This window comes from Bufo bufo, chromosome 3 (genome assembly GCF_905171765.1).
Source record: "Bufo bufo chromosome 3, aBufBuf1.1, whole genome shotgun sequence".
NCBI classification, from domain to species: domain Eukaryota; kingdom Metazoa; phylum Chordata; class Amphibia; order Anura; family Bufonidae; genus Bufo; species Bufo bufo.
In genome coordinates this window covers 39,287,787-39,315,401 of record NC_053391.1, presented here as the reverse complement: position 1 = coordinate 39,315,401, position 27,615 = coordinate 39,287,787, and the positions used below count along the sequence as shown (strand labels likewise).

General features: G+C 41.9%; 1 protein-coding gene across 1 annotated transcript in view; it reads left to right on the top strand.

Moving 5' to 3' along the window:
* The window catches only part of SIM2 (SIM bHLH transcription factor 2), an 83,934-nt gene that overhangs the window by 17,375 nt on the left and 38,944 nt on the right, over positions 1-27,615 (top strand). Inside the window, 2 exon segments of the mRNA XM_040421757.1 lie at positions 10,000-10,082; positions 16,636-16,725. Coding sequence (XP_040277691.1) covers positions 10,000-10,082; positions 16,636-16,725 — 173 coding nt within the window.

Genomic DNA, 27,615 nt, shown 5'->3' with positions numbered 1-27,615 from the left:
GCAAACGACCTATCAAAAATGTACCGTAGATGATATTGTAAAATCCTGTACCATGGAGACAAAGGTCGACATTAGGAGAGCCCATTAATAGTATGAAAACAATCACTGACATTGCTTACCTTGTCTTATCGAGAACCGTCAGAGCGATGTTTTTGGAAATTTTTATTGCCACAGAATCAGAAAATCACTCACAGTTATATTTATATCAGATGAGGCTGATCCATAAATGATTGTTTATCAGGCCAGATTTTTGGGGTGATTTTTTCAATTTGTAAAAAAAACACCCGAAAATTCATGCGTTTTTTTTTTTTTTTTTGTGGGGTGGGAGGGGGGGATTTTTTAGTCACACGTTATACTTGTGGTTTTTTTTTTCAACTAAAGAGAAGGCCATGAGAAAACACCCCAAAAAAACACACACGTTTCCTATTGATCAGCATGGATCGTCTTGAAAAACAACAACAGACAATAGTTTTATTATATATATATGTGTGTAAATTGTCATAAAACCCAAAAATAAAGTAGAAACATGAGAGAATGCAATGGATGGTCTGGACTGATATTTACTAATATATTATTTTATACTGTGACTTTGGGTTGGGTTATGCATTTACTATATGCCGCCACATGTATGAACATACATTATATATGCAGAAGTGTTTTCTGACCAACTGAAGGTGGGGTTGTATGCCGACACATGTACGAACACATATACAGTACGGGCGGCACTGTTTTCTGACAAACTGAAGGTGGACATAAGACTTCTCTCCAGTCAGGTTGTAACACATTTATTAATTGTCCTATGAGGCTGGGTTCACATCCCGTTTTATGCCCCCGTTTGACGTACACGTTAGAAGAAAAAAAAAGGATACAAAAACACAGCACACCACGTTCTTGTATCCTGCAGAGTCCAGAAAAAAAAAAAAAAAAGTACTTTTTTTTTTACAATGGAACTCTATGGTGAATGGATGGCACAGTATGGCATCAGTCTGAGGCATCTGTTTAACGTATACGTTTTTTGTGTAAAATTAAACGTAATGTGAACCCAGCCTAAGATGTTCATAAATGTGGTGCAGGTTCAGAAGAATTATAACTGCAAATATGTAGTAAAATATCTTTTGACCACAAGACCACCATATACAAAATGTAAAGGAACAGTCACCAATGGATTACAAAGGTTGACAAAATAATGATTTTCTTTTGTGGAAGAGATTGGATTTATTTTTTGCCTCAGTCATATCAATACTTTTGATTAAAAAAAAACACACGTTAAAAACCCCCCAAAATAGCATATGTCTTTTGGAGCAAAGAGTGCTTACAGCCTACCAGACTATTTGGTTATAAATATAATATATGTTTTGTTTTTTTTTAACAGAGATTTTATGTTATATAGTGAGATATTTGTTTAAAAAATAAGTGCCCAGAAAAAAACACTAATTGTAAACTTTGCCTTATACATACAAAAAATGAAATATGTTGTGTTTTTTTAATATTAAATAAACAATATTTTTATTTAATCTATTTCTGTATTTTAATTATTTTAATATTAATATTTTACTTTACTATTTATATGTTAATTAATAATTACAATAATATAGCAATGCCCTATTCTCCCATTCTATACACTAAACATCAGTCCTGGTGTTAAGTAGGATAAATCCAAATTTTATCTCCAATTCACTTATCACCATTTATGTGTGAATAACAAACTGTGAAAGCAATTTTCACAGAAAATGTTTTCTGTCTTGATATTTGTTCAGTTTTATTGAATTTAAGAACATAAAAAAGTCATAAAACCACTATTCATAAATTATAGCATGTAATAACTGGGTCATGTAGGGTAACATGGTTTAGCACGAGAAGCATAAATTCCTAAGTAGATTTTTCTCTTAATTTGTTTTCAACCTAAACATAACATTAGTTATAAATAAAATTTGAATTTACAAATTGAAATCAATTATATTTTACATTATTTTTTAAACTAAATCTATTATATTTTACATAATTTTTTTTATCATTTGAATCTATTATATTTTTTATGATCAAAATATAGTATATTAAAATTTATTTTTATAATCTCAATTTATTATATTTAAAATTATTTTTTTACAATCGAAATCTACGGTATTATATTTTGTGTTTTTTTTATCATCTATATCTATTATATTTTATATTATTTTTTAGCATCTAAATCTATTATATTTTATATTATTTTTTAGAATCAAAATCTATTATATTTCACGTTATTTTAGAGATATTTAAAGTTTTGAATTTATTTTTTAGATAAAAATATTCAATTTTTTTTAAGTTTATGTATTTTAGAATAAACCTCTTTCAACTAATAACATCCTTTTAGTTCAGTGGAAAGAGTTCACACCTAAGCTCTTTACCACATGCAAACAACTTTTTACGATAATTTCTCCTGACCTAAAACGCATCATGAATTTAGCACTTAGCGTCCAATTTTCAAGTGGTTAATTTCTATATGTTTATATGAAGGTTGTAGCCCTTCAGAAAGCCTGTTATTAAGCCCTCAGGAAGTATGCTGATGCTGCAAAGTTCTGCTTCTACATTTCAGGCATCATTTTTACCTATTTCAGTCTGAGAGTATTAAAATAACATTCTTTATGTGTTTGAATTCTCTCTAAGATCCTTTAGCAAATAATCTTTTTTTTTTTTTGTCTTTCTTCAGAAGTAGGAACTGAAGAAGGACACTGGATGGTGGAGTGTTTTGACAGTCCCATACCAGAATGTTGTCCCATGTATGAGTACTGTACATTTCACAACCCTGTTTAATCGCTTACCGTTGCAGCACTGCTTTGTCACATCCTAATGGATTGTGCCACTTTTCATTAGGACAGGAAAATGGGTCAGCGGTTCCTCCAGGGGGAGTAGTGATGGGACTCCCCCTCTCTTACTGAGCTTCCTCCTTGCCCCAAGTATAGACAGCAGGGTGGGCTTACACCTTAGATACAGTATTCAGTAGTGACTGCGGCATCAAAGGAGTTTGATAGAGGGAGAGGTCTCCCTCTGTCAGCTAGTCGGTCCCACCCACATGATTGCAGTGTTGCCAATGCCTTAGTATGGGCGCCCCACATGCATGGTGCACTCTACTTTACTTTTGGGGAAGCCATTCTTGAGATGGGTAGGGGTCTCAGGGGTGGGACTTCTATCTGACTTTGATGGTGTATAATCGTGATGTGACATCAAAGTCTGAGATGACACAACCCTTTTTAAGGGGTTGATTGAATGAATAGTTCGGAATATGGGGAGAGGGGGGTTGTGTTTTCCATAGTTGAATAGTACGGTTGGGAAAAGACAAATGTCCATGAAGTTCAACCAAAGGATGGGAGTGTACAGTATGTAGAAGAAGGCATAGGATGTGGGTAAATTAGTTTCCCCTATTGATCCAGAGGACAGTAGAAAATCCATGAGGCAAGAACAAATCTGTTCTAAAAAGGAAAAAAAAATCCCAAGCCATTAAAATCGGAAATCTATATATTATAGGAGTGGATGTGATTTTGATCTAAGAAGGCTTTTTTGAACTGTTTTTATAAGTTCTCTAAGCGGAGTAGATTCATTATTAAGAACATGATGTCAGTCGGCTTCAGTTTTTAATGAGCTCAACTTACATCACCATAGGTGCTACAATGATCTAAATTCAATTCAAGACAACCATGGAGGGTCCTGGGTGTTTCTACTTCAATACAGAGCCTAAAATGTGTCTGTGTGACATTGGCCTCAGAATGATTTTTGGTTAGCATCCCATAGAAAAAAATAGCAGTGGTTCACAGGACGTTTCCGACAGTGGGGCTGGATCTCACATTTAGGTTTTTTAAAACTGTGGATTCAAAATGAGGAGAATGTTCTCTTTATGATCCCTGGCTTTGGTTTCAAAAATAAATACATAAGAAAAGCCTGTATGTGGAAACACAGCCTTGGACAACTCATCTCCTTTGATAGGTCCCTCAAGGGTTAGTTGATGATAAGAAGTTCCACTGCCGGGGCCCCTTGTAATCAGTTGTTATTGGCATAGTAACCTTTCCTTCGGTGCTGCTAATGGGCATTAATTTATTGATCTCAAGGCATTATATGCAGTACTATATTATATTCTTGTACATAGAAGCAGTATTATAGTAGATATATTCTTGTACCTAGGAGGCAGTATTATAGTAGTTATATTCTTGTACATAGCAGCAGTATTATAGTAGTTATATTGTTGTATATAGGAGCAGTATTATAGTAGTTATATTACTGTATATAGGAGGCAGTATTATAGTAGCTATATTCTTATACATAGGAGTAGTATTATGGCAGTTATATTCTTGGACATAGGAGCAGCATTATAGTAGTTATATTCTTGTACATAGAAGCAGTATTATAGTAGTTATATTCTTGTATATAGGAGAGTATTATAGTAGTTATATTACTGTATATAGGAGTAGTATGATAGTAGTTATATTACTGTATTTAGGAGCAGTATTATAGTAGTTATATTACTGTATATAGGAGCAGTATTATAGTAGTTATATTCTTGTACATCGAAGCAGTATTATAGTAGTTATATTCTTGTATATAGGAGAGTATTATAGTAGTTATATTACTGTATATAGGAGTAGTATGATAGTAGTTATGTTACTGTATATTGGAGGCAGTATTATAGTAGTTATATTCTTATACATAGAAGCAGTATTATAGTAGTTATATTCTTGTACATAGGAGCAGTATTGAAGTAGTTATATTCTTGTACATAGGAGCAGTATTATAGTAGTTATATTCTTGTACATAGGAGCAGTATTATAGTAGTTATATTCTTATACATAGAAGCAGTATTATAGTAGTTATATTCTTGTATATAGGAGTAGTATTATAGTAGTTATATTCTTGTACATAGGAGCAGTATTATAGTAGTTATAGTCTTGTACATGGGAGCAGTGTTATAGTAGTTATATTCTTGTACAGATGTATTCTTGTTATCGAAGGACAGGTCACCATATTTCAGCCTCTTGAATATTTGTGTACATTACAGGGAGCAGTGGGATATTAAAGGGGTTGTCCAGCAACCTAAAATTTCTTAGAAAGCAATGACATCAGTAATACCTTACCAATCTCCTGCCCCTCCTATTTCGAGCTCCTCAAAACTCCTATCGGTCTCCTACTCCAGCGATGAGGTGTCAGTATGGGCAAGTGACCACTTCTGCCAGTCACTAGTTGTATAGGGGAGTCACATGTCCATTTGCTGGAGCAGGAAGAACAGAAGCCAGTGAAGGAACCAGGATTATTTGTATAAGTTTTTATGACTTAAATCCTTTTTAGTTGGATGGACAACAAATTAAAGGGTGGAGGAATCTATAATCAGCCAGGTGCTATGATAAAAGGCATAACTATAACTGGGTACAGAGGTTGTGGTAACATCTGGCCGTGACAGGGGCCATCCCCCCAAAAAGTGGTACTGACATTACTGGGGCCCTGTAGCTTCAATTCAAACCTACATCATAGCATAAAACCCTGCCATAACCCATGATGGGTATGTAGTACCCAGACCTAGGGGTACTACAAGTTGTTTAAATTGTTATGTAATTTATTTCCTGGCCGTTACTACCAGCAAGGAAGGTATGGCAAAGATTGTCAGGAACAGGGTTAACCACCCTGTTCCTCCCCTCTTGGTAGTAGTGGGCTGGTCCTGCTCCCTGATAAGAGGGAGAGTTGCTGAGAAATTACAGAGTGAGGAGGGAAGAATCTGTAGTGCTCCTGCTATTGTTACCTAATCTTAAGTAAAGCATTGAGATTCCTAACAGTAGAGTGACCTGCTACATCTGTATCTTTAGACACTGCCGTAAGGTGAGGGACTACAGCAAAGTCACCCATCACCAAACAACCACTAGGCCAGTATTACCTAAGTACTAAATTATCACCAACTAACCTGCCTCCATATCCTTACTGGTACCAGAGAAGACTAATTTATGCATTTCAAATTCTCTGTTGCACTTAGTAAAAAAGACTTTGTTACATTTAACTCTGGCTTCATTCTTCATTACTATATTTACATTGCACCAATACCGAGGGAGCAACTGCCTGAGGGAGTACACCGTGACACAACACTTCACCAGGGCCACTACCACTCCTATCCTCTACACCGGCTCCTCAGGGGGTCGCTGCAGCTATTCTTTTACAATAACTCTTTACATGCTGCTAAGGTGTCGACAGTTGTAGACAAATCAGTGGAAATTTGAATGTAGGTCACACAATGATTGGATGAAATGGATGTGATGACTGTGACTATCTGCATATAGTGATCATTCTTCTAGCAGTAATCGCTCAGCTTATGTCACCCAGCTGTTCTAAGCAGCTAATAAGCAGCTCCGAAAGGAGCGGGAGTTCTCTATGGGGGGTGCGACCAGCAAGGGAAAAACAATGAGAGAGAAATTGGCCACCCCTCGGGTAAAATAAACTATTTGTAAACAGAATAGACTTCCCGCTACATCCTTCTGCTTTAATGCTTTGGATAAAGGTGGGGGTCTGTAATTCCCCTTTAAAGCATGTTATATATATATAATCCACTTCTGCCAAGTCTGGCTCCTTTTACTTTTTCTTTTTTGCTACAGTTGGTGTAAAATCTGGGCTTGGTGCTGGTGCAAAGGTGAGCGCGGACAGAACTCGGATCACTTTCTGCTCACATTACCCTACCAGCAGATGACATTCCCTCCCATTGTTCTGGATCCTGTTACATAAAGGTTTTCCCGCAAGCAATAGAAATTTGCTGACATGTAAGGAGGTATTAAAAGGCTAATCTGAGTAAGAGAGGGCGAAACACGTCTTGGCTCCTTAACAGCAGCGGGGGAGAGGAAATCGAAAACACAACCCCATCAGGCAGTAGCCCGTTAACCCTTGCAATATTGAACAGATGGGTCAAATGCAGCATAGAGAGTCTTCTGGAGAGGTGGACAAAGGCGGCGTGCCAGGAAGCAATGGGGGAGATTTATCAAAGCTGGTATAAAGTAGCCCATCAGATTCCACCTTTCATTTTCCAAATGAAAAATGAAAGGTGGGAAATGAAAGTGAAAGGTGGAATATGATTTGTTGCTATGAGCAATTAAGCCAGTTTTCCTTTACACCAGTTTTGATAAATCTCCCCCCGTGAATGTGCTAACTACAACCCCCAACGTGGTGAAAGAATATGGGAAACACAGCTTGCTGAAATGTATTCCCAGCAGCATCATTTGAAGATTTTGGGTCTCAATGCAAAATCTGGGCCCCTCACCTACGTGTGGTGTCGTCTTAGGTGGTAGAGGAGCTTTGGGGTCTTTCTCAGGCAACTGCTCCACAATGGCCGTCCAATAGATATACCTCTTCTCTATTAATGGAAGGATCCCATCATCACAATGGGCCTCTTTTATGGCTGGAGGACTCGGGATGTGTTCAACCCGTAAGAGGAAACAATGATGATTAGACCATTGTACTGGTTCCTGTAATTTCTGCTCTTGATATGTTCTCTGCAAAAAGGAGTTGGGGCCACACATTGCTAGGATTCAGGGGTCCTATAGAAGTCACTGGAGACACCTCGATGGTACAAATGCCTTTACATTTGTGATGACTCAGTGGATTCATTTTCCTGTTACCAAGTTGTGATTTATTAGGTAAAGTACTCTTTTCCATGCACTACGTATCCCAGATGGTTATGCATGGGCAACAAATAGTTAACATTGGCAGTGTTAGCCTTACGTTGCCAGGGTGATGGGCTGGTTTCACCCACCCTGGTTAGTTATTCTAAGCTGAGTAGAGCATGAGACAAGACGTGCATGTGTTAGCTCCTGCCAAGTAGGCCCAGAGTGAAGCCTCATCCAGGATAACACCATTCCTGAGACTGAAAAGCTGCCAGAGTAAAACCCAACTGAGAGAACTATCCCTGGGAGAAAGAGAACTGACATCTTAGAAGGTTTAGAACCACTTTAGAGGCTGTTCACTGGATTCAGACAGTAAGGTATCCGCTTGTTTATGGCAAAAGACTTTACTGCTGTGGAAAGTAAAATATTGCTTTGGTACCGACCACACTTTAAGACAGACTGGCCATCCAGATCTGCACCCTGCAGCCCAGGAATTGCAGAAAGGCTTAATGAGAATGGGACTGCATGCCTGTGGTTATTTGGAGAGACTACAAAGTGTACTTAGAGAGACAGGGAGTACTACTACTACCACCATCATTGCTGCCTATACACAGCCATTGTTAAAATACCACTCTGTGATATATCTAAGAACTGTGCCTGTCCTGCTGTATGAATTATTACTCCCATTATCTATTAAAGAAAGCCTTCAAAATGGCCCTGGTTATTGACTCCACCATAATCTTCTGGCCACACCTACACCTGCTCTCCTGCATTGTACCCATTTACCTAATACCAAGGGGCAGCACACTTTACACCAGGGTGTGCCCGGAGAGAAGAAAGGGAACTTCTTCTCTTTACTGCATGGCCCTAGGAGTGCGGAAGTGAGGACAGCCACCGTGAAGCACTACTACTCCTTCTATTTGTGCCACCACTACCACTGATCCCATCCTCTCCTCGCCTCCCATCTGGCTTCCCATAAACCTACTTTGGACTGATAGATAGATATGAGATAGATAGATAGATAGATAGATAGATAGATAGATAGATAGATAGATAGATAGATATGAGATAGATAGATATGAGATAGATAGATAGATAGATAGATAATAGATAGATAGATAGATATGAGAGAGATAGATAGATAGATAGATATGAGATAGATAGATAGATAGATAGATAGATAGATAGATATGAGATAGATAGATAGATAGATAGATAGATAGATAGATAGATAGATAGATAGATAGATAGATAGATAGGAGATAGATAGATATGAGATAGATAGATATGAGATAGATAGATAGATAGATAGAATAAATAGATAGATAGATACGAGATAGATAGATAGATAGATATAATAAATAGATAGATAGATATGAGATAGACTGATAGATAGACTGATAGATAAATAGATAGATATTATCACCCTGCACTGTGTATCAGTTCGCTGTTACTTCTCTTCTGCGCGGTTCTGGCTTTCGTATTTGGTGGTAGATGTAAGACGTCTGTGTTGGGGTCCGGCTCTGTTGTGTTTCAAGAGAACATCTGTGCAGCTGCCAATAAACTTTGCAAAGTAAACTTTTTGCACAACCCTGCTGACTTTTTAGTGCAAGTAGTTAGAGCCCATATTTTATGGAGATGCTGCACATAATGGCTTCCATTCAGAGTGCATTACAGCACAGCGTGATTACAGGTCGAGTTCAGTACTTCTACTTTAATAACTCTATCTTGTAAGAAATATTACTGTACAAATACATGGCCCAGGGTCTCCTCCTAAAGTAAAAAAAATAAAATCATCTCGTCTTCTGCTTTACTCGTACTCTTTTGTCAAGTTCTTAAAAATTCTTTGCAACCCTATTTCAGGAAAAGTTGAATGCCACGCTGTATGGCCACTGTCCTCACAGGGTTTTCTCATTTTATGTTTTTTGTTTTTAATTAAAGGCGTAGAGAAGGTTAATACAAGGCACTTACTAATGTATTGTGATTGTCCATATTGCCTCCTTTGCTGGCTGGATTAATTTTTCCATCACATTATACACTTTTCGTTTCCATGGTTACGACCACCCACCAATCCATCAGTGGTGGTCGTGCTTGCACACTAGTATAGAAAAAAGCACCAGCCTATGTGCGCTCCCATGGTCCCGGCCACCAGAGAGCCTGGCACTTTTACCTATAGTGTGTAAGCACGGCCACTGCTGATGGATTGCAGGGTGGTCAAAGGTATCATTACACTCAGCTGAACTAGCACTACAAAGTATGGCTACCTGTACCTCAAACTTTATTTCCCCTTTAGGCTTGTTGGGCAGCATTGGGTACTAAAGAGCGGGGGGTATCATATCATTGACTGTTGTATCATTGCTGGGCTGTAACCTCCTCATTATTTTCTTGTTTTTTTTAGGATTGGGAGATGCTTGGGGACATCCAGCCAGAATAGGACCACTGGACAATGTGGCAAAGGAACTAGGATCTCATTTACTGCAGGTATTTCATTTAGTTACTCAGCAAATAACGAATAATGGCCGTCCAAAATATTAAAAATGTCTTAGAGATGTCCAAGGCAGGTATACTGTAATGGGTGAAGCTACCGGAGGCACAGAGGAAGCACTTCACCCAAACCGTGGTTCTTGAGCAACATAAGAAAACTTCAGGTCCCCACAGGTTTCTGCTTCCAGGTGTCGTCTCGACACACAGGAAATGCCTGAGGATGACTGCTCAGCCAATCACGGGTCACAGCGAAGATTCGCCTCTGCCAGGGAAACAGGAAGTGGAGATTAGCGAAAACTCAGTAAGCAGAAATAGTGGGGGATCAGTGAGGGTCAATATCCCTTCTTTAGTTTATTTATTTTCATGCCACTTTGACCCCTTTCTAAAGAATTTTCCTTTTCTGGACAAACCCTTTAAATTATGTCTCTGATTATGGCAGGCACCAGGACTGTATTTGTAGCTGGTGCCACCTAAGGCACCAAGTCTGAGTACTTCCTATCGGGGCCAGGAAGAGGGAAGTGAAAGGCAAAGTAGCGTCTGTCTGTGCCAAAACTGAAGAGAGGGGTGAGCACAGGGGTGGACTGTGAAGTGGCCTCATGTTGTAGGCGGGCAAAAATTGACAGATACACTGTTATGGGGGCATCTGTCACAGATACACTGTTATGGGGGCATCTGTCACAGATACACTGTTATGGGGGCATCTGTCACAGATACACTGTTATGGGGGCATCTGTCACAGATACACTGTTATGGGGGCATCTGTCACAGATACACTGTCTGACACAGATACACTGTTATGGGGGCATCTCTCACAGACACACTGTTGTCGGGCATCTGTCACAGATACACTGTTATGGGGGCATCTCTCACAGACACACTGTTGTCGGGCATCTGTCACAGATACACTGTTATGGGGGCATCTGTCATAGGCACACTGTTATGGGGGCATCTGTCACAGATACACTGTTATGGGGACATCTGTCACAGACACACTGTTATGGGGGCATCTGTCACAGATACACTGTTATGGGGGCGTCTGTCACAGATACACTGTTATGTGGGCATCTCTCACAGACACACTGTTGTCGGGCATCTGTCACAGACATACTGTTATGGGGCATCTGTCACAGACACACTGTTATGGGGCATCTGTCACAGACACACTGTTAAGGGGGCATCTTTCACAGGCACAGTGTTATGGGGGCATCTGTCATAGGCACACTGTTATGGGGGCATCTGTCATAGGCACACTGTTATGGGGGCATCTGTCATAGGCACACTGTTATGGGGGCATCTGTCACAGATAGACTGTTATGGGGCATCTGTCACAGATACACTGTTATGGTGGCGTCTGTCACAGATACACTGTTATGGGGACATCTGTCACAGATACACTGTTATGGGGCATCTGTCACAGATACACTGCTAAGGGGGCATCTTTCACAGGCACACTGTTATGGGGGCATCTGTCACAGATAAACTGTTATGGGGGCATCTGTCACAGATACACTGTTATGGGGGCATCTGTCACAGATACACTGTTATGGGGGCATCTGTCACAGATACACTGTTATGGGGGCATCTGTCACAGATACACTGTTATGGTGGCGTCTGTCACAGATACACTGTTATGGGGGCATCTGTCACAGATACACTGTTATGGAGGCATCTGTCACAGATACACTGTTATGGGGGCATCTGTCACAGATACACTGTTATGGGGGCATCTGTCACAGATACACTGTTATGGGGTCATCTCTCACAGACACTGTTATGGGGGCATCTGTCACAGACACACTGTTATGGGGACATCTGCCACAGACGCTGTTATGGGGGCATCTGTCATAGACACTGTTATGGGGGCATCTGTCACAGACACACTGTTATGGGGACACCAGTGGCTTGCTCTCAGTAGAATGAGACTGTGATTTCCAGTCTCAGAGACATAGCGATACTTGCGGTGTAGACCCAGTTCTCTTGCCATGGTCACCTCCACTAGTGTGAGCAGACATAATGCTACTCCGTGTCCTACGTGTAATATGTTCTGCCCAGGCGAAGTATTGGAGGGGATTTTAGTAGCGTTTGTGCCTAGTGTGTGTGTGCTCAGCGCAAAAGCCTTTAATTCGCTGCAATGTTTCATTTGTGGCTTAAAGCCCTGTAGGTTTATGCAGAACGTTACTATTATCTGAGGGAAATACATACCAGGCCGCAATAATCTCTCCAAGACTCTGCACAGTCTCACTCGCTGCAATATGGTTTTCATAAAGTCGCGCTCTTTACCGGATTTTCTGACTTTTTTCCCATCAGATCTGCTTTTACTGCTTCATCAGAATGAAAATACCTGTATACGTCTCAGAGGAAAGGGAAAATACTTCTGATTAAAACTATAAAAGATAACAAACCCAGGAAAAATTGGGTGGCAACCCCTCCTAGCCGCCATATTGATAGCAATGAGCTAGCTTTACCAGATATAACCCTTGAGAGGTCAGGAGCAGTTCTGTAACCAGTGTCTTTTGTTTCAACACAATAAAACATGATTTATTTTTCAAATTGTTGTAATTAAAATTTTTCAAAAAATCCTACCATTTTGTGTATACAGCTCCCATGCAGACCTATGTGTTGTCAGGGTTGCATACCAAAAACAAACCATGTTGCAGTCTGTTCTTGCAGCCATGCGTTGGAGGGGCTGAACACACTGAGATAACTCTTAGGCCTCATGCACACGACGACCGTACCGTCTTTTGCGGTCCGCAAACAACGGAAGCCGCCCGTGTGCTTTCCGCAATTTGCGGAACGGAACTGGCGGCCCATTGTAGAAATGCCTATTCTTGTCTGCCTAACGGACAAGAATAGGACATGCTATATTTTTTTTGCGGGGCCTCGGAACGAAGCAACAGATGCGGACAGCACACGGAGTGCTGTCCGCATCTTTTGCAGCCCCATTGAAGAGAATGGGTCAGCACCCGAGCCGCAAAGACTGCGGCTCGGATGCGGACCCGAAAAACGGTCGTGTGCATGAGGCCTAAGAGTAATAGTGATTGCATCATGTGAACAGTGCTGTATGATTGGTTCAGATGAGGTCAAAATCGTGATTGCCAATCCCCTGGCATGATAATAATTTTGATTGTAAAACAGTGGTGTCCACCAGCGTTGTAGCTATGGTTTTATACATCCAGGGGAAAGATTTAGATAACCGTGCTAGCTTGTATTTGACTTTTCTATTATTTTTGGCTGTTTTTTTTTTTTTTTTTACATTTTTAGTTAGTACTATGCCATTAAAATGAAATACTAAATATCACCTTCTGCATCAATAATAATCTTAAAACAATAATAGTTCGCTATGGGAGACCAAAGTATTCTAAGTTTTGACTCTGCTGCACAGGGAAAGGTTTATCTGCAAGGTAATCCTCATTAAAATAATAGGTGTAGGATGGTTATGACTGTGTTGTCCTCTTCATAAGGCCTTATCAACAGGCAAACAGAGGAGCAGCGTGTTAACTAGTGTAATGTGGGAAGCTATGACCAGTCACACTACTGGGATAGCATAGGGAAGGTGTGGTGCTCTAATTGAGTTACCACGTCTCCCTGGTCTGACGAATGGTCTGACAGAGTGTTAAGGCAAACTCTCTGCTTTGCTAAAAGTTTAGACAAACAGGAAGTTACATAGTCTGGACAGGAAGTAGTATGCAGTACATAGAGCAATTTCAAAATATATTATCCAGAAAACTATCCACCTTTTTAATTAAAAAAAATAAAAATACATAGAATATTCATGTATAGCACTACTGGGATAGCATAGGGAAGGTGTGGTGCTCTAATTCAGTTACCACCTCTCACTCATCCCTGGTCTCACTCATGGTCTGACAGAAAGTGTTAAGGGAGACTCTCTGCTGTGCTAAAAGTTCAGACGAACAGGAAGTAGAATACAGTACATAGAGTAACTTCGAAATATTACCGCATATCCAGAAAGCTATCCACCTATTTAATTTATGAAAAAATATATCGAATATTCATATATAGCATTTTAATATGTGCTAGAGAGTAACAAGGGTCGATGCGGGGCCATAACGAGTACTAGTCAACAATATGACAAGTGGATCAGCGCTCATTAAAGAGCCTTTTGCACAGGCCAATATGAACTGTATGAGGGATGAATGATCGTTAGTATGATTGTTTGCCCCCTATATAGGCATATTGTCAGCAGCACATCCTGCTTACATGAAGAAATGTGTTCTTGACAAACCATTATTTTACATTAACATAAAAAGATTTAATCAGCTGACAAACCGGCTATGAATGGTCGTTCAGCTAAATATCACTCCATGTAAAGAGCCTTGACACACGACTGCAGTATTAGATTACACAGGGTTTGGCGGTACACTTTTTATCTCTGTCAGGCGCTATAAGTCAGTAATATGACATGCCAGAAAACATATTCCACTGTATGAAATCAGAGACATTGGCAGGTACTGTGGAAGCACCGTACATTTCTTTGGGTGCCCTTTTAGGGCTCTGTACAATGCAGAAAAGTAAAAAGGTTGTATGCATGAGGCCATTGTATGGTATCTTTTTTTTATATTGGCTGAGTAGAGATACAAGCTTTCGAGACAGCTTAGGTCCACACAGTGACCGACAGCCAGGCCACAGATACTATCGAGGGATAGTCAGAAGACCTCCATACTCTTGCAGTGACCCATTAGGCCACTTCTAATGATAGGGTTTTATATGTTACATGTTTTCTAATGTATAATTAGATGTTATACTATGTTCTGGGAATTGTAGGTAATTTATAGTTGAATCATAGGATTAATCCCAGGCCCTTGACAACTGTCTCCTAAAGGAGTGGGCTCTAACCCTTAGGCTTCGCTCATTCCTGTGGAGTCAATCAATGAGTCTGAGGTAGATGTTGGCAGTGTGAGTGGCTTATAGAAATTGCAGTCCTATGGCCTATACAGACAGCAATTTCAGACCCACTGAGGACTCAAGAGAACCCATGGGACTAAGAGTAGAAAAGTACTATCGAGAAGATTCGGCAGCCAAAAAGAAGGGTGCGTGGAAGTAGTCTGTGAAGGTAATGCACGTTTATGACCTCTGGACTTCACAGTCCTTGGCTGTGCAAAAAAGCTTCTTGCTCCCAGTCATAGCAGTGTGATAGATTGTGTTTCTGCAGTGTGAATAGTAGACATATATTTTTGTGAGGAATTGCACCTCTAGGCTCGATTGGTATGTAGAAAATTGTTATACGAGCAAGTGTATCTTAAAAGGGACCTGGAGAAACCCCAGAACCTGCAGGAACTATTTAATAATTATGCCTCCAGTATATGATTGTTTAAGACTCACTATTTAGTAAAAACTGGCGGTAAATGTTGACCTTCGCCACCTCTGTCCTCATCTGGTGTGCCGTCCTCAAACCATGTTCTAATACCAAGGGCACCTCACGTCTTGTCACGCTCCCCTCCAAGCGTCTGTTGCACTCTCTATTACATGGTCGGGAGCATAGGATGCAAATGTCGAAGTCAGCTGGACTGATATTAGGTATATTTGGTATGTTTCTACCTTTTGAGCTGTTTTGTACCATTATGGAAGGTCAGCTTTTCTAGGGAGGTTTCCACTTCATTTACAGGATCACAAGCTTTGTCTGTTTAGGAAATATCCCTCATGACGTGTATACAGATGAGATGAACTCTCTGGAGTCAGTTTATATCCATAATATCACTGAACAAGAAACATAAATCTGTAATGAACTCCATATGTCTACGAGAGAGTGGAAATAAGAATACGGGGTAATGCTGTTTTATGCATAGTTTCTGCTGATCCAGTGGGCAACTCATCTGTTCTTGGGCCTCTCTAAAGCATTTAATACCGTCCCTCACATGCAGTTATGGCACACGTTAAGGTCCTTTGGTTTACATAGTGCAATTTCTGATTGGATCCAAATTTAACTAAAAGATTGTCTTGAAAGAGTAGTCAAAAATGGGTCATAGTCAAACTGGACTAATGTTATAAGTGGGGTACCCCACGGGTCTATATTAGGACCATTACTATAAATGATGCAGAATTTGGACTTTATGGTACCATCTCTGTATTCCCATATGATACAAAGCTATCTAGTATTATAGATACAGTACAGAAAGTCCAATCCCTACTGGATGACCTAGAGAAACTGGCCAAATGGGCAACAAAATGGCAGGTGAGGGTCTATCTTGATGAGTGTACGGTTATACAGCTTGGGGCAAAAAAATACTCTACCATAGAGCATGGGTAATTATTGGATGAGACCACAGTAAAGAGGGGTTTGGGTGTAATTGATCATAATCAGCTGAATCATAGCATGCAATGCCAGGCTGCTGCATCACAAGCCAACAAGATATTGAGTTGTGTTGGTAAAGGCATGGCTTCTAGAAAAGAAAGCTTTATTTTACCCCCACTGGTGCAACCACATCTTTAGTATGCTGTCCACTTTTGGGCAACAATTAATGTAAAACGACAGTCCTGGCCTCTAATAAACCTCATAATATTAACATCTGAACCCTCTTTTTGTGTTTTACAGACGTTGGACGGATTTGTTTTCGTTGTTGCATCGGATGGGAAGATAATGTACATTTCTGAAACTGCTTCTGTGCATCTGGGATTGTCGCAGGTAAATTGATCTGGTTTACACTACACCCATCGTCTTGGGAATCAAAATATTTTTTTTACAGAGCATTGTATTCAGACTTATGACCACTGAATGTTCTTCAAAAATAAAGGAGGAGTTTGTTGGATAGTGGGACATAGGCATTGCCAATAGACAGAGGTATAACTTGAGGCCTTTGTGACCTAATGCAGAGATCTATAACATGGACCACCAACCAATGTATACCATTGGAAGAGGACCACTGAGCTCCTTCAAGTACCTGGCCTTAGGTGCGATTACTACCTTTGCACCCTCTCGATTTAATGCCTGTGCTGAAAGGGGGTCAAGGAGAATTTCTTTCACTCTATGGCTAGTTTCACATCTTCGGTGGAGGATCTGCATGCAGCAGTATTTTTCCCAACAGAATGACAGAATCCAAACCGGAAAGCCAATGCTACCCCCTATTATAGTCAATGGGATTCCGTTGGGCGCCGATGGTGTCCATCATATGCCGGTCTGATTATTCTGTTTTTCTGTTCCAATACCGAAACAGAAAATCAGAATTTCACTGCAGTCAATGCTATTTAAGGATTTTGCCTTCCTATGGACCAAATGGTATTTGTAAAGGTGGCCATGCACATTAGATGAATGTTAACCAAACCTACCGAAATTAGCTCGACTGGCTGACCATCTGTCCTAACTTTCTTCCAATGGCAGATGCCAAGAAAAACGTTGGTCAAACATTTTGGGGGTCATTTATCAAACTGGTGTAAAGTAGAACTGGCTTAGTTGCCCATAGCAACCAATCAGATTCCCCCTTTCATTTTCCAAAGGAGCTGTCCAAAATTTACACCACTTTGATAAATTAGCCTCTTTGTTCTTAAAGGAGATAATCCACCTCCAGAGGTGTCTGACAGAAGCTTATTCCCATCTCCCTATTGCAATCATGTGACCGAGCATGCACATGTATAGGGTGGTTTGAAGGAAAGAGCTTTTTGCTAGCAGCCATGATGTTTCTGGCCAGGTTAAACTTGATGTAATTGGTCCTTTTCAACTATGTTGAGGTTAAAACAGATAATTTTATTCCATTGCCTGTGTCTGGAAATTTTCATCTTTGTGTTTCCAGTATAGGGAAGGAAGGGGGGGGGGGGGGGGGGGACCGTGAGAAAGGTGGTGTTTGAGGTGTCAAATAGATATAATGGATGAGTTTTCTGTATCAGAAGTATACCTTGTTGGTATTCTGCATAATTGTCCCAATAGAGTAGGAGAGGAACCTCTTGTAGGCCCAGACTCTCACATAGGTATGGGTCCAAAAGGTCCATCAGAAGACAACCCCATTTTGACTTTGGAGCAATCTCTCCTCACCAGGATCTATTTGTTATGGGATGAGTCACAAAATAACCGTTTAAATCTTATTGATGATAGGTCCTGTGCATGCCTCCCAAGTGTCCCTCTTTTTGACCCAAGTCCCTCTGTCCCTCTTTTTAAACCTGGGGAATTAATGGATAAATGTGCATTAATACATTTACTAAATTGCTCCTTACTAAAGTGTCTGTATGGTTTCTACATGTATATTAGACCAGAACTTCATTATTTGGTGCAATTTGGACCTTAAAATATCTATAATGTGATGATTTATGAGCTTATATTTAAATGGATATTGAAGCGCAAGAAAATAATTGTCCCAGGGGCTCCACATGCTGTAAAAAAAAAAAAAAGGAACTTATACTCACCTAACCGATCCCCAGCTGCCGCAAAGTCAGTAATTATGCTTTGGGCGGAGTTAGAGGCATGGCCTAGTATGAAAATTGAAGCGATGCGCGGCGCACATATTGTCCCTCTTTGCGATTTTAAAAAGTTGGGAGGTATGCTTGTGTGTATAAGGATAAATGGATGGTGGCCCTCAGGATCATCTCCTCTGATTCTTGCCTTCTGTACTAGGCTGAGAACATGTCTCCTTTAAATCTCCTTGTAATCATACCATAGAGACTCCTGTAGACTCCATAATGAATCATTTTCACCGGTACTGTTTGCTAAGTAGCGGCACAAATAAATTTGGGTTGTTGCTTAGCAACAGAGCATGCAGGTTGCTGCAGGACAACATCAATGAACGAGGTGGTGAGGCTAATTCACACTGCTGGTCTTGGTGGCTAGGGAAAGGTGAAGTACAATGGCTGGAACTATGTGCTAGAGCACTGAATTCTGGGATTTTTTTTTTGTTTATATACAGTCGGGTCCATAAATATTTGGACATTGACGCAATTCTAAGATTTATGGCTCTATACACCACCACAATGGATTTGAAATGAAACGTACAAGATGTGCTTTACCTGCAGACTGTCAGCTTTAATTTGAGGGTATTTACATCCAAATCAGGTGAACGGTGCAGGAATTACAACAGTTTGCATATCTGCCTCCCACTTGTTAAGGGACCAAAAGTAATGGGACAATTGTCTTCTCAGCTGGTCCATGGCCAGGTCTGTGTTATTCCCTCATTATCCCAATTACAATGAGCAGATAAAAGATCCAGAGTTTATTTCCAGTCTGCTATTTGCATTTGGAATCTGTTGCTGTCAACTCTCAAGATGAGATCCAAAGAGCTGTCACTATCAGTGAAGCAAGCCATCATTAGGCTGAAAAAACAAAACAAACCCATCAGAGAGATAGCAAAAACATTAGGTGTGGCCAAAACAACTGTTTGGAACATTCTTAGGCCTATTGCACACGGACGTTTTTTTTTCCCGTTTACTGGACGTTTTTTGCGTTCCGTATACGGTCCGTATACGGAACCATTCATTTCAATGGGTCCGCAAAAAAAACGGAATGTACTCCGTATGCATTCCGTTTCCGTATTTCCGTTTTTCCGTTCCGTTTTAACATAGAACATGTCCTATTATTGCCCGCAAATCACAGTCCGTGGCTCCATTCAAGTCAATGGGTCCGCAAAAAAACGGAACACATACGGAAATGCATCCGTATGTCTTCCGTTTCCGTTCCGTTTTTTGCTGAACCATCTATTGAAAATGTTATGCCCAGCCCAATTTTATCTATGTAATTACTGTATACTGTATATGCCATACGGAAAAACGAAACGGAAAAACGGAACGGAAAAACGGAACAGAAACGGAAACACAACGGAAACAAAAAACGGAACAACGGATCCGTGAAAAACGGATCGCAAAACACTGAAAAAGCCATACGGTCGTGTGCAATAGGCCTTAAAAAGAAGGAACGCATCGGTGAGCTCAGCAACACCAAAAGACCCAGAAGACCACAGAAAACAACTGTGGTGGATGACTGAAGAATTATTTCCCTGGTGAAGAAAACACCCTTCACAACAGTTGGCCAGATCAAGAACACTCTCCAGGAGGTAGGTGTATGTGTGTCAAAGTCAACAATCAAGAGAAGACTTCACCAGAGCGAATACAGAGGGTTCACCACAAGATGTAAACCATTGGTGAGCCTCAAAAACAGGAAGGCCAGATTAGAGTTTGCCAAACGACATCTAAAAAAGCCTTCACAGTTCTGGAACAACATCCTATGGACAGATGAGACCAAGATCAATTTGTACCAGAGTGATTGGAATAGAAGAGTATGGAGAAGGAAAGGAACTGCTCATGATCCTAAGCATACCACCTCATTAGTGAAGCATGGTGGTGGTAGTGTCATGGCGTGGGCATGTATGGCTGCCAATGGAACTGGTTCTCTTGTATTTATTGATGACTGCTGACAAAAGCAGCAGGATGAATTCTGAAGTGTTTCGGGCAATATTATCTGCTCATATTCAGCCAAATGCTTCAGAACTCATTGGTCACAGTGCAGATGGACAATGACCCAAAGCATACTGCAAAAGCAACCAAAGAGTTTTTTAAGGGAAGGAAGTGGAATGTTCTGCAATGGCCAAGTCAATCACCGGACCTGAATCCGATTGAGCATGCATTTCACTTGCTGAAGACAAAACTGAAGGGAAAATGCCCCAAGAACAAGCAGGAACTGAAGACAGTTGCAGTAGAGGCCTGGCAGAGCATCACCAGGGATGAAACCCAGCGTCTGGTGATGTCTATGCGTTCCAGACTTCAGGCTGTAATTGACTGCAAAGGATTTGCAACCAAGTATTAAAAAGTGAAAGTTTGATTTATGATTATTATTCTGTCCCATTACTTTTGGTCCCTTAACAAGTGGGAGGCACATATGCAAACTGTTGTAATTCCTGCACCGTTCACCTGATTTGGATGTATATACCCTCAAATTAAAACTGTCAGTCTGCAGTTAAAGCACATCTTGTTAGTTTCATTTCAAATCCATTGTGGTGGTGTATAGAGCCAAAAATGTTAGAATTGTGTCGATGTCCCAATATTTATGGACCTGACTGTATATTTTTTGTTATTAATGGATCTAACAGGCCATGACAACTTTGTTATTGAATATGTCAATGTTTTATTTCATATACTTATCCTGTGGTTATAAGGTGACCTGGCACAGGGCTTTATGGAGGATATTTATAAAAACTAGGGGGGGGGGGAGAAAACTGGCTTAGTTGCCAATAGCAACCAATTAGATTGAGCCTTTCATTTTCCAAAGGAGCTTGGAAAAATAAAAGGTGACATCTGATTGGTTGCTAGGGGCAACTGAGTCCATTTTCTTTTGCACCAGTTTTGATAAATCACCCACTATGAATCTGTATAAAAGAGAAACTGTTTCTGTTGCCCGTAGCAACCAATCACAGCACAAGTTTCATTTCGTATTCTGCTCATGATGAATGAAAGCTGTGCTGTGATTAGTTGCTATGGGCAACAGAAACAGTTTTTGGCTGTAAATTTTCTAGCGGTGGACACACAGTTCTGATAACTGTACTGTAATCAACCATGCACCTGTGTGTCCTTCACATTACCAGGACAGATTTTTATCCCCTAGAGCAGGGATGGCCAACCTGAGGCTCTCCAGATGTTGCAAAACTACAACTCCCAGCATGCCCAGACTGCCAACAGCCATAAGCCTACAGCAGGGCATGGTGGGAATTATAGTTTTACAACAGCTGGAGAGCCTCAGGTTGGCCATGCCTGCCCTAGAGCATGGGTAGGCAACCTCCGGCACTCCAGCTGTTGTGAAACTACAACTCCCAACATGCATACCTCCTCTGCTCTTCTCAGAACTCTTATAGAAATGAATGTAGTTTTCACAACAGCTGGAGTGCCAAAGGTTGCTGACCCTTAGAGGCAGGCAATGAAGGTTCCTATTGAATGGCAGCAAGCTGAGATATTGAAAAATGTTAAAATTGTCACAGGAAATGTAAAAAATTATATAACTTTTTATTATAAAAAGAAAAACCTTTTTCTGAAACTGGAATAATGCTTTAAAGCAGTTCTCCTATTAGGACAACCAATTTTTCTAAAGGATCCAACCCAACCCCCCCCCCCCCCTTGCCCCCGACAAAGGGCTGACCACTGTCAGGAGCACCACTGACAGAGAGCTGACCACTGTCAGGAGCACCCCTGACAAAGAGATGACCACTGTCAGGAGCACCCCTCACAAAGAGCTGACCACTGTCAGGAGCACCCCTGACAGAGAGCTGACCACTGTCAGGAGCACCCCTGATAAAGAGCTGACCACTGTCAGGAGCACCTCTGACAAAGAGCTGACCACTGTCAGGAGCACCCCTGACAGAGAGCTGACCACTGTCAGGAGCACCCTGGACAAAGAGCTGACCAACAAAGAGCTGGCCACTGTCAGGAGCACCCCTGACAGAGAGCTGACCACTGTCAGGAGCACCCCTGACAGAGAGCTGACCACTGTCAGGAGCACCCCTGACAGAGAACTGACCACTGTCAAGAGCACACCTGACAGAGAACTGACCACTGTCAAGAGCACACCTGACAGAGAGCTGACCACTGTCAGGAGCACCCCTGATAAAGAGCTGACCACTGTCAGGAGCACCCCTGACAGAGAGCTGACCACTGTCAGGAGCACCTCTGACAAAGAGCTGACCACTGTCAGGAGCACCTCTGACAAAGAGCTGACCACTGTCAGGAGCACCCCTGACAGAGAGCTGACCACGGTCAGGAGCACCCCTGACAGAGAGCTGACCACTGTCAGGAGCACCCCTGACAGAGAGCTGACCACTGTCAGGAGCACCCCTGACAGAGAGCTGACCACTGTCAGGAGCACCCCTGATAAAGAGCTGACCACTGTCAGGAGCACCTCTGACAAAGAGCTGACCACTGTCAGGAGCACCCCTGACAGAGAGCTGACCACTGTCAGGAGCACCCCGGACAAAGAGCTGACCAACAAAGAGCTGACCACTGTCAGGAGCACCCGTGACAGAGAGCTGACCACTGTCAGGAGCAACCCTGATAGAGAGCTGACCACTGTCAGGAGCACCCCTGACAGAGAACTGACCACTGTCAGGAGCACCCTTGATAGAGAGCTGACCACTGTCAGGAGCACCCCTGATAAAGAGCTGACCACTGTCAGGAGCACCCCTGACAGAGAGCTGACCACTGTCAGGAGCACCTCTGACAAAGAGCTGACCACTGTCAGGATCACCTCTGACAAAGAGCTGACCACTGTCAGGAGCACCCCTGACAGAGAGCTGACCACTGTCAGGAGCACCCCTGACAGAGAGCTGACCACTGTCAGGAGCACCCCTGACAGAGAGCTGACCACTGTCAGGAGCACCCCTGACAGAGAACTGACCACTGTCAGGAGCACCCCTGACAGAGAACTGACCACTGTCAAGAGCACCCCTGACAGAGAGCTGACCACTGTCAGGAGCACCCCTGACAAAGAGCTGACCACTATGGGTCGAGTGTCTAGGACCACATCTACGACGTCTAAAGAGACAGATTTACAAAATGGTCAAAATAATCTTGCTTATTAAACCAGTGAAAGGAAAGCTATTTCTTTGGGATGCAACAATCCAAAGTTATTAAATTTTAACTTTAAATCTTAAAATTTTCAGTCTCACTTTGACCTCATTTTAGAGCTGGGGGAGCTGTTGCACTGGTGTCTATGGAAATTACTTGCCAACGGCTGTGGTGGAAAGTGGTACTGCAATTAAACTCTAAGAGGCATGTGGCCCAGCAGTGACGTCATCGCTGGTGCCAGTCATTGGCTGTAGCAGGGCATGTGACCCAGTCTGTCTGGAAATGTGCAAAACAACGAATAAAATTAGGACCCTTTCAGGTTCTAATTGACACCAAAAGGCCCTTAAAGGGGTTGAGCAATTTCTATAAATATGTGCCAGTTTTTTCCTAATCTGTGATGTCCTCTCTTACCCCTGCATTACTCTAGCAGAAGACCTGACTGTTCCCATTTGTGGGCTATGTAAACACCTGGACTCCTCAGTTACTGCATCCATAGGACACTAAATGGTGGCGATGATGGGCTTCACCTACATCATCACTTTCTGTGTTGTTCATGGATGGAACCTATTCTGCGCATGCGCTGAAAATGTTCACTCACTGTTCAGCGAATGCGCAGAAGAGAATCTGTCCAGGGACAGAGCAGTGAGGTGGGTCTATCATGTCACTGCCACCATCTTGTGCCCTGTGGATGCATCAGCCGAGGAGTGCAGGTGTTTATTACATAGCCCACAGTTGGGGGTCCAAGGGCTTTTTGCTGCGTGGTGGGAGTAAGATATAATGTGACATACAACAAATAGATTACGAGCTATTGCCACATTTTTTTTTTCAGAAATTGTCCAACCCCTTTAATCACCAAGGCCAGAAGCATCTTGTACCACCTCTTTTCAAGACTCCACACATAGCTTCCAAATTTCTATAGATGTGCCATTTGGCAACCCCCATTGGGAGGTGTGGTTATAATGGTTTTCTCCAACCAATCAGATGTTTTAAAAAATTAAAGCACTGCTTTTATTGGTTGATGATTACAGCACCTCAAGTTCCTGTCTGCACTAGTTTTCCTACATGAGTCCCACTGTCTCTGAGGCCTAGTCCATACAGAGGTCCATCAGGAACCATAAGAGGCACTGGAGCAGAATTTTGACTGTAAATTTAGTACACATTTGTTTTGTTTACTATTTGGCCTATTTAAAGGGACTTAAATAAATTATGGACAACCCCTTTAAGGAAAAATTAGACATCAATGCTAGGAACTAGTGCTCTGGTGACACTGAAGTTGATTTGTGAAGAAGTGATCAAATATTCTGGGCATAAATGTCCTCTTTATAGGGAGACTTGCCCCTTTTTGGTGTCACCCTTCCCGATGGTATTTTGTGTGTCACCCCCCTCCCCTTTGTACATCACCCTACCCCACCAGTGCACTTTGAGTAGTGGGACAGCATCTAATGATGCAAAATACCACCACCACAAGCATTTACAGTACATGCTTTCTCCTGGAAAGAAGTCCTCCATACTGTGCCAGCAGTCCTAGACAGTTGGCAAGTATGTTCTAAGGCAATGATCCTCAGCTTCCAACAACAACAACTTCCACCAGCAGACATGGTGACAGTAGTAGTCATGCATAAGCTGGAGAGCCACAATTGGAGACCATAGAGATCAGTCATGAATCACAAAATGCACAAGGAGGCCTCTGTGGACCAGAGGTGATCATCAGAGCCATGTTGTAAAGTGATGTGAAACATGGATCTCAGCGCCACGTCCTGCGCTGACACATCTGGAAGCCATTGTGTATGCGTACCATAATCCACGCGCCCCACCACGGCTGATAATACCAGAGATTGGAATATTCCTTTCTGTTCAGACTTTGAATTTAATATGTCTGGTGATTTGTCATGTTCGGTAAAACCTCCTGTCTTTACAAAAATTATTTTGTGATATAGTAAATCGTTTTTCCTGTCAGCAGAGAAAAATTACATCTGTGTGGCTTAAAAAACAGATAAGGAAACTTAGGGTGGATTGGATGAATTTGATTTTTTTTCTTTCGAGCTCAGGGGGATCGAGGGAATCTCATATAATTTTATAGTTTGTGAACTAGTGCAGGACTTTAATATCATCGCTGCCAATAAAGCCAGGAGTATTTCACGCTGTAATGAGTCTGAGAGATACAGAAAATATATTGCTAGGATGGAGGCACAGATTTAAAGGGAAACTCCAGGTTCACAATTTCCAAAGGTCACGGTCAGAGTCAGTCTGGTCCATCCAAGGGCCAGGATGAAGGTTAGGCGGTGCAGGCAGCTACCTAAAGCTCCATGGGGTTGGGTACAACTTATGCAGGAGCCTCAATACAATCAGTACTTCCCTTAATATTTGCCAAAATGTTGTATTGGATAGAGCATGGGTTATGTTATTGTCTAGGAAGAGCATTTCTTATGGCCTGTGGTGGAAAGTGGTACTGCAGTTAATCAAATCGTAATAATATTTGACAATCCCTCACAAATTTTAGTTTCCCTGCCTAGGGCGTCATGAAGGGGAGGGCGGCAACCTATAAGAAAAAGAACTGGATCGCACATCCTCAATACTATGCTTTTATCTAACTGCTTCTCAGCATAATGTACATCGCTTCTCAGCGAAATGAATCGTATACCTACCCCTATGCTGCATGCTGTACATGAGGCATTGGTATACAAACAATTTGATCAAAAAGCATAGGCCCACTCACCGCGACAATTTTGCCTCTTTGAATGGGACCCTATACTAAATTTGGCGCAGCCTGCACGGCGACCACCCAAGCCACAGCACCGCACCAGCGGGACCCAGCAGTCAAACAGCGCCCCCGCTGTCTGGCAAATCCACCCTGGCACTGGGCCCCACCAACCCAGCACCGAAGTAACAATGGCCGCCGTGCAGTACTGCACCATGTGAACAGGTGTGGAACTCACCTTATCACATACTCTCAGGAACAGTGATGGCCAGTTCGCAGTGTTCGCCCGCGAACACATGTGGGCTGCCATCTTAACTCACAAGTCCGGTGATGCACAGGTAAGCCCTTACCTGTGCCTGTGCCGCGAGCCGGTCTGAAACAAATGCGGTCACTGGGAGCAGGCAGTTCCGAGAACAGCCCGATGAAGGCCCCCGGCGGCTGTTCTCGGAACTGCCTGCTCCCGGTGACCGCATTTGTTTCAGACCGGCTCGCGGCACAGGCACAGGTAAGGGCTTACCTGTGCATCACCGGACTTGTGAGTGAAGATGGCGGCCCGCATGTGTTCGCGGGCGAACACTGCGAACTGGCCATCACTGCTCAGGAACTCCAACTGAGAGGCAGGAATTTCTACCCTTAGGCCTCTTTTTTACACTACAGTTTTTTTTCCGTTTTGCGGGCCGTTTTTTGCGTTCCGTATACGGAACCATTCATTTCAATTGTTCCGTATACGTATGCATTCCGTTTCCGTATTTCAGTTTTTTCCGTTCCGTTGAAAGATAGAACATGTCCTATTATTGCCCGCAAATCACGTTCCGTGGCTCCATTCAAGTCAATGGGTCCGCAAAAAAAAACGAAACACATGCCAAAATGCATCCGTATGTCTTTGTATCCGTTACGTTTTTGCGGAACCATGTATTGAAAATGTTATGCCCAGCCCAATTTTTTCTATGTAATTACTGTATACTGTATATGCCATACGGAAAAATGGAACGGAAACGGAAACACAACGGAAAAAAAAAAAACACGGAACAACGGATCCGTGAAAAACTGACCGCAAAACACTCAAATAGCCATACGGTAGTGTGAAAGAGGCCTTATGCAGACTCCTGCTAATTAAAAGCACCTGGCCGAATGGGGAGGAGTACTGATACCAGGAGGGAAAAGAGCATAGATTCTACAAAACATGTAAAGTGTAAGAAAAAGAACTGGATCGCACATCCTCAATACTATGCTTTTATCTAATAACTGCTTCTCAGCGCAATTTATCGTATACCTACCCCTATGCTGCATGCTGTACATGAGGCATTAGTATACAATTTGATCAAAAATTTGGAAGGGGAACTGGACTACCTA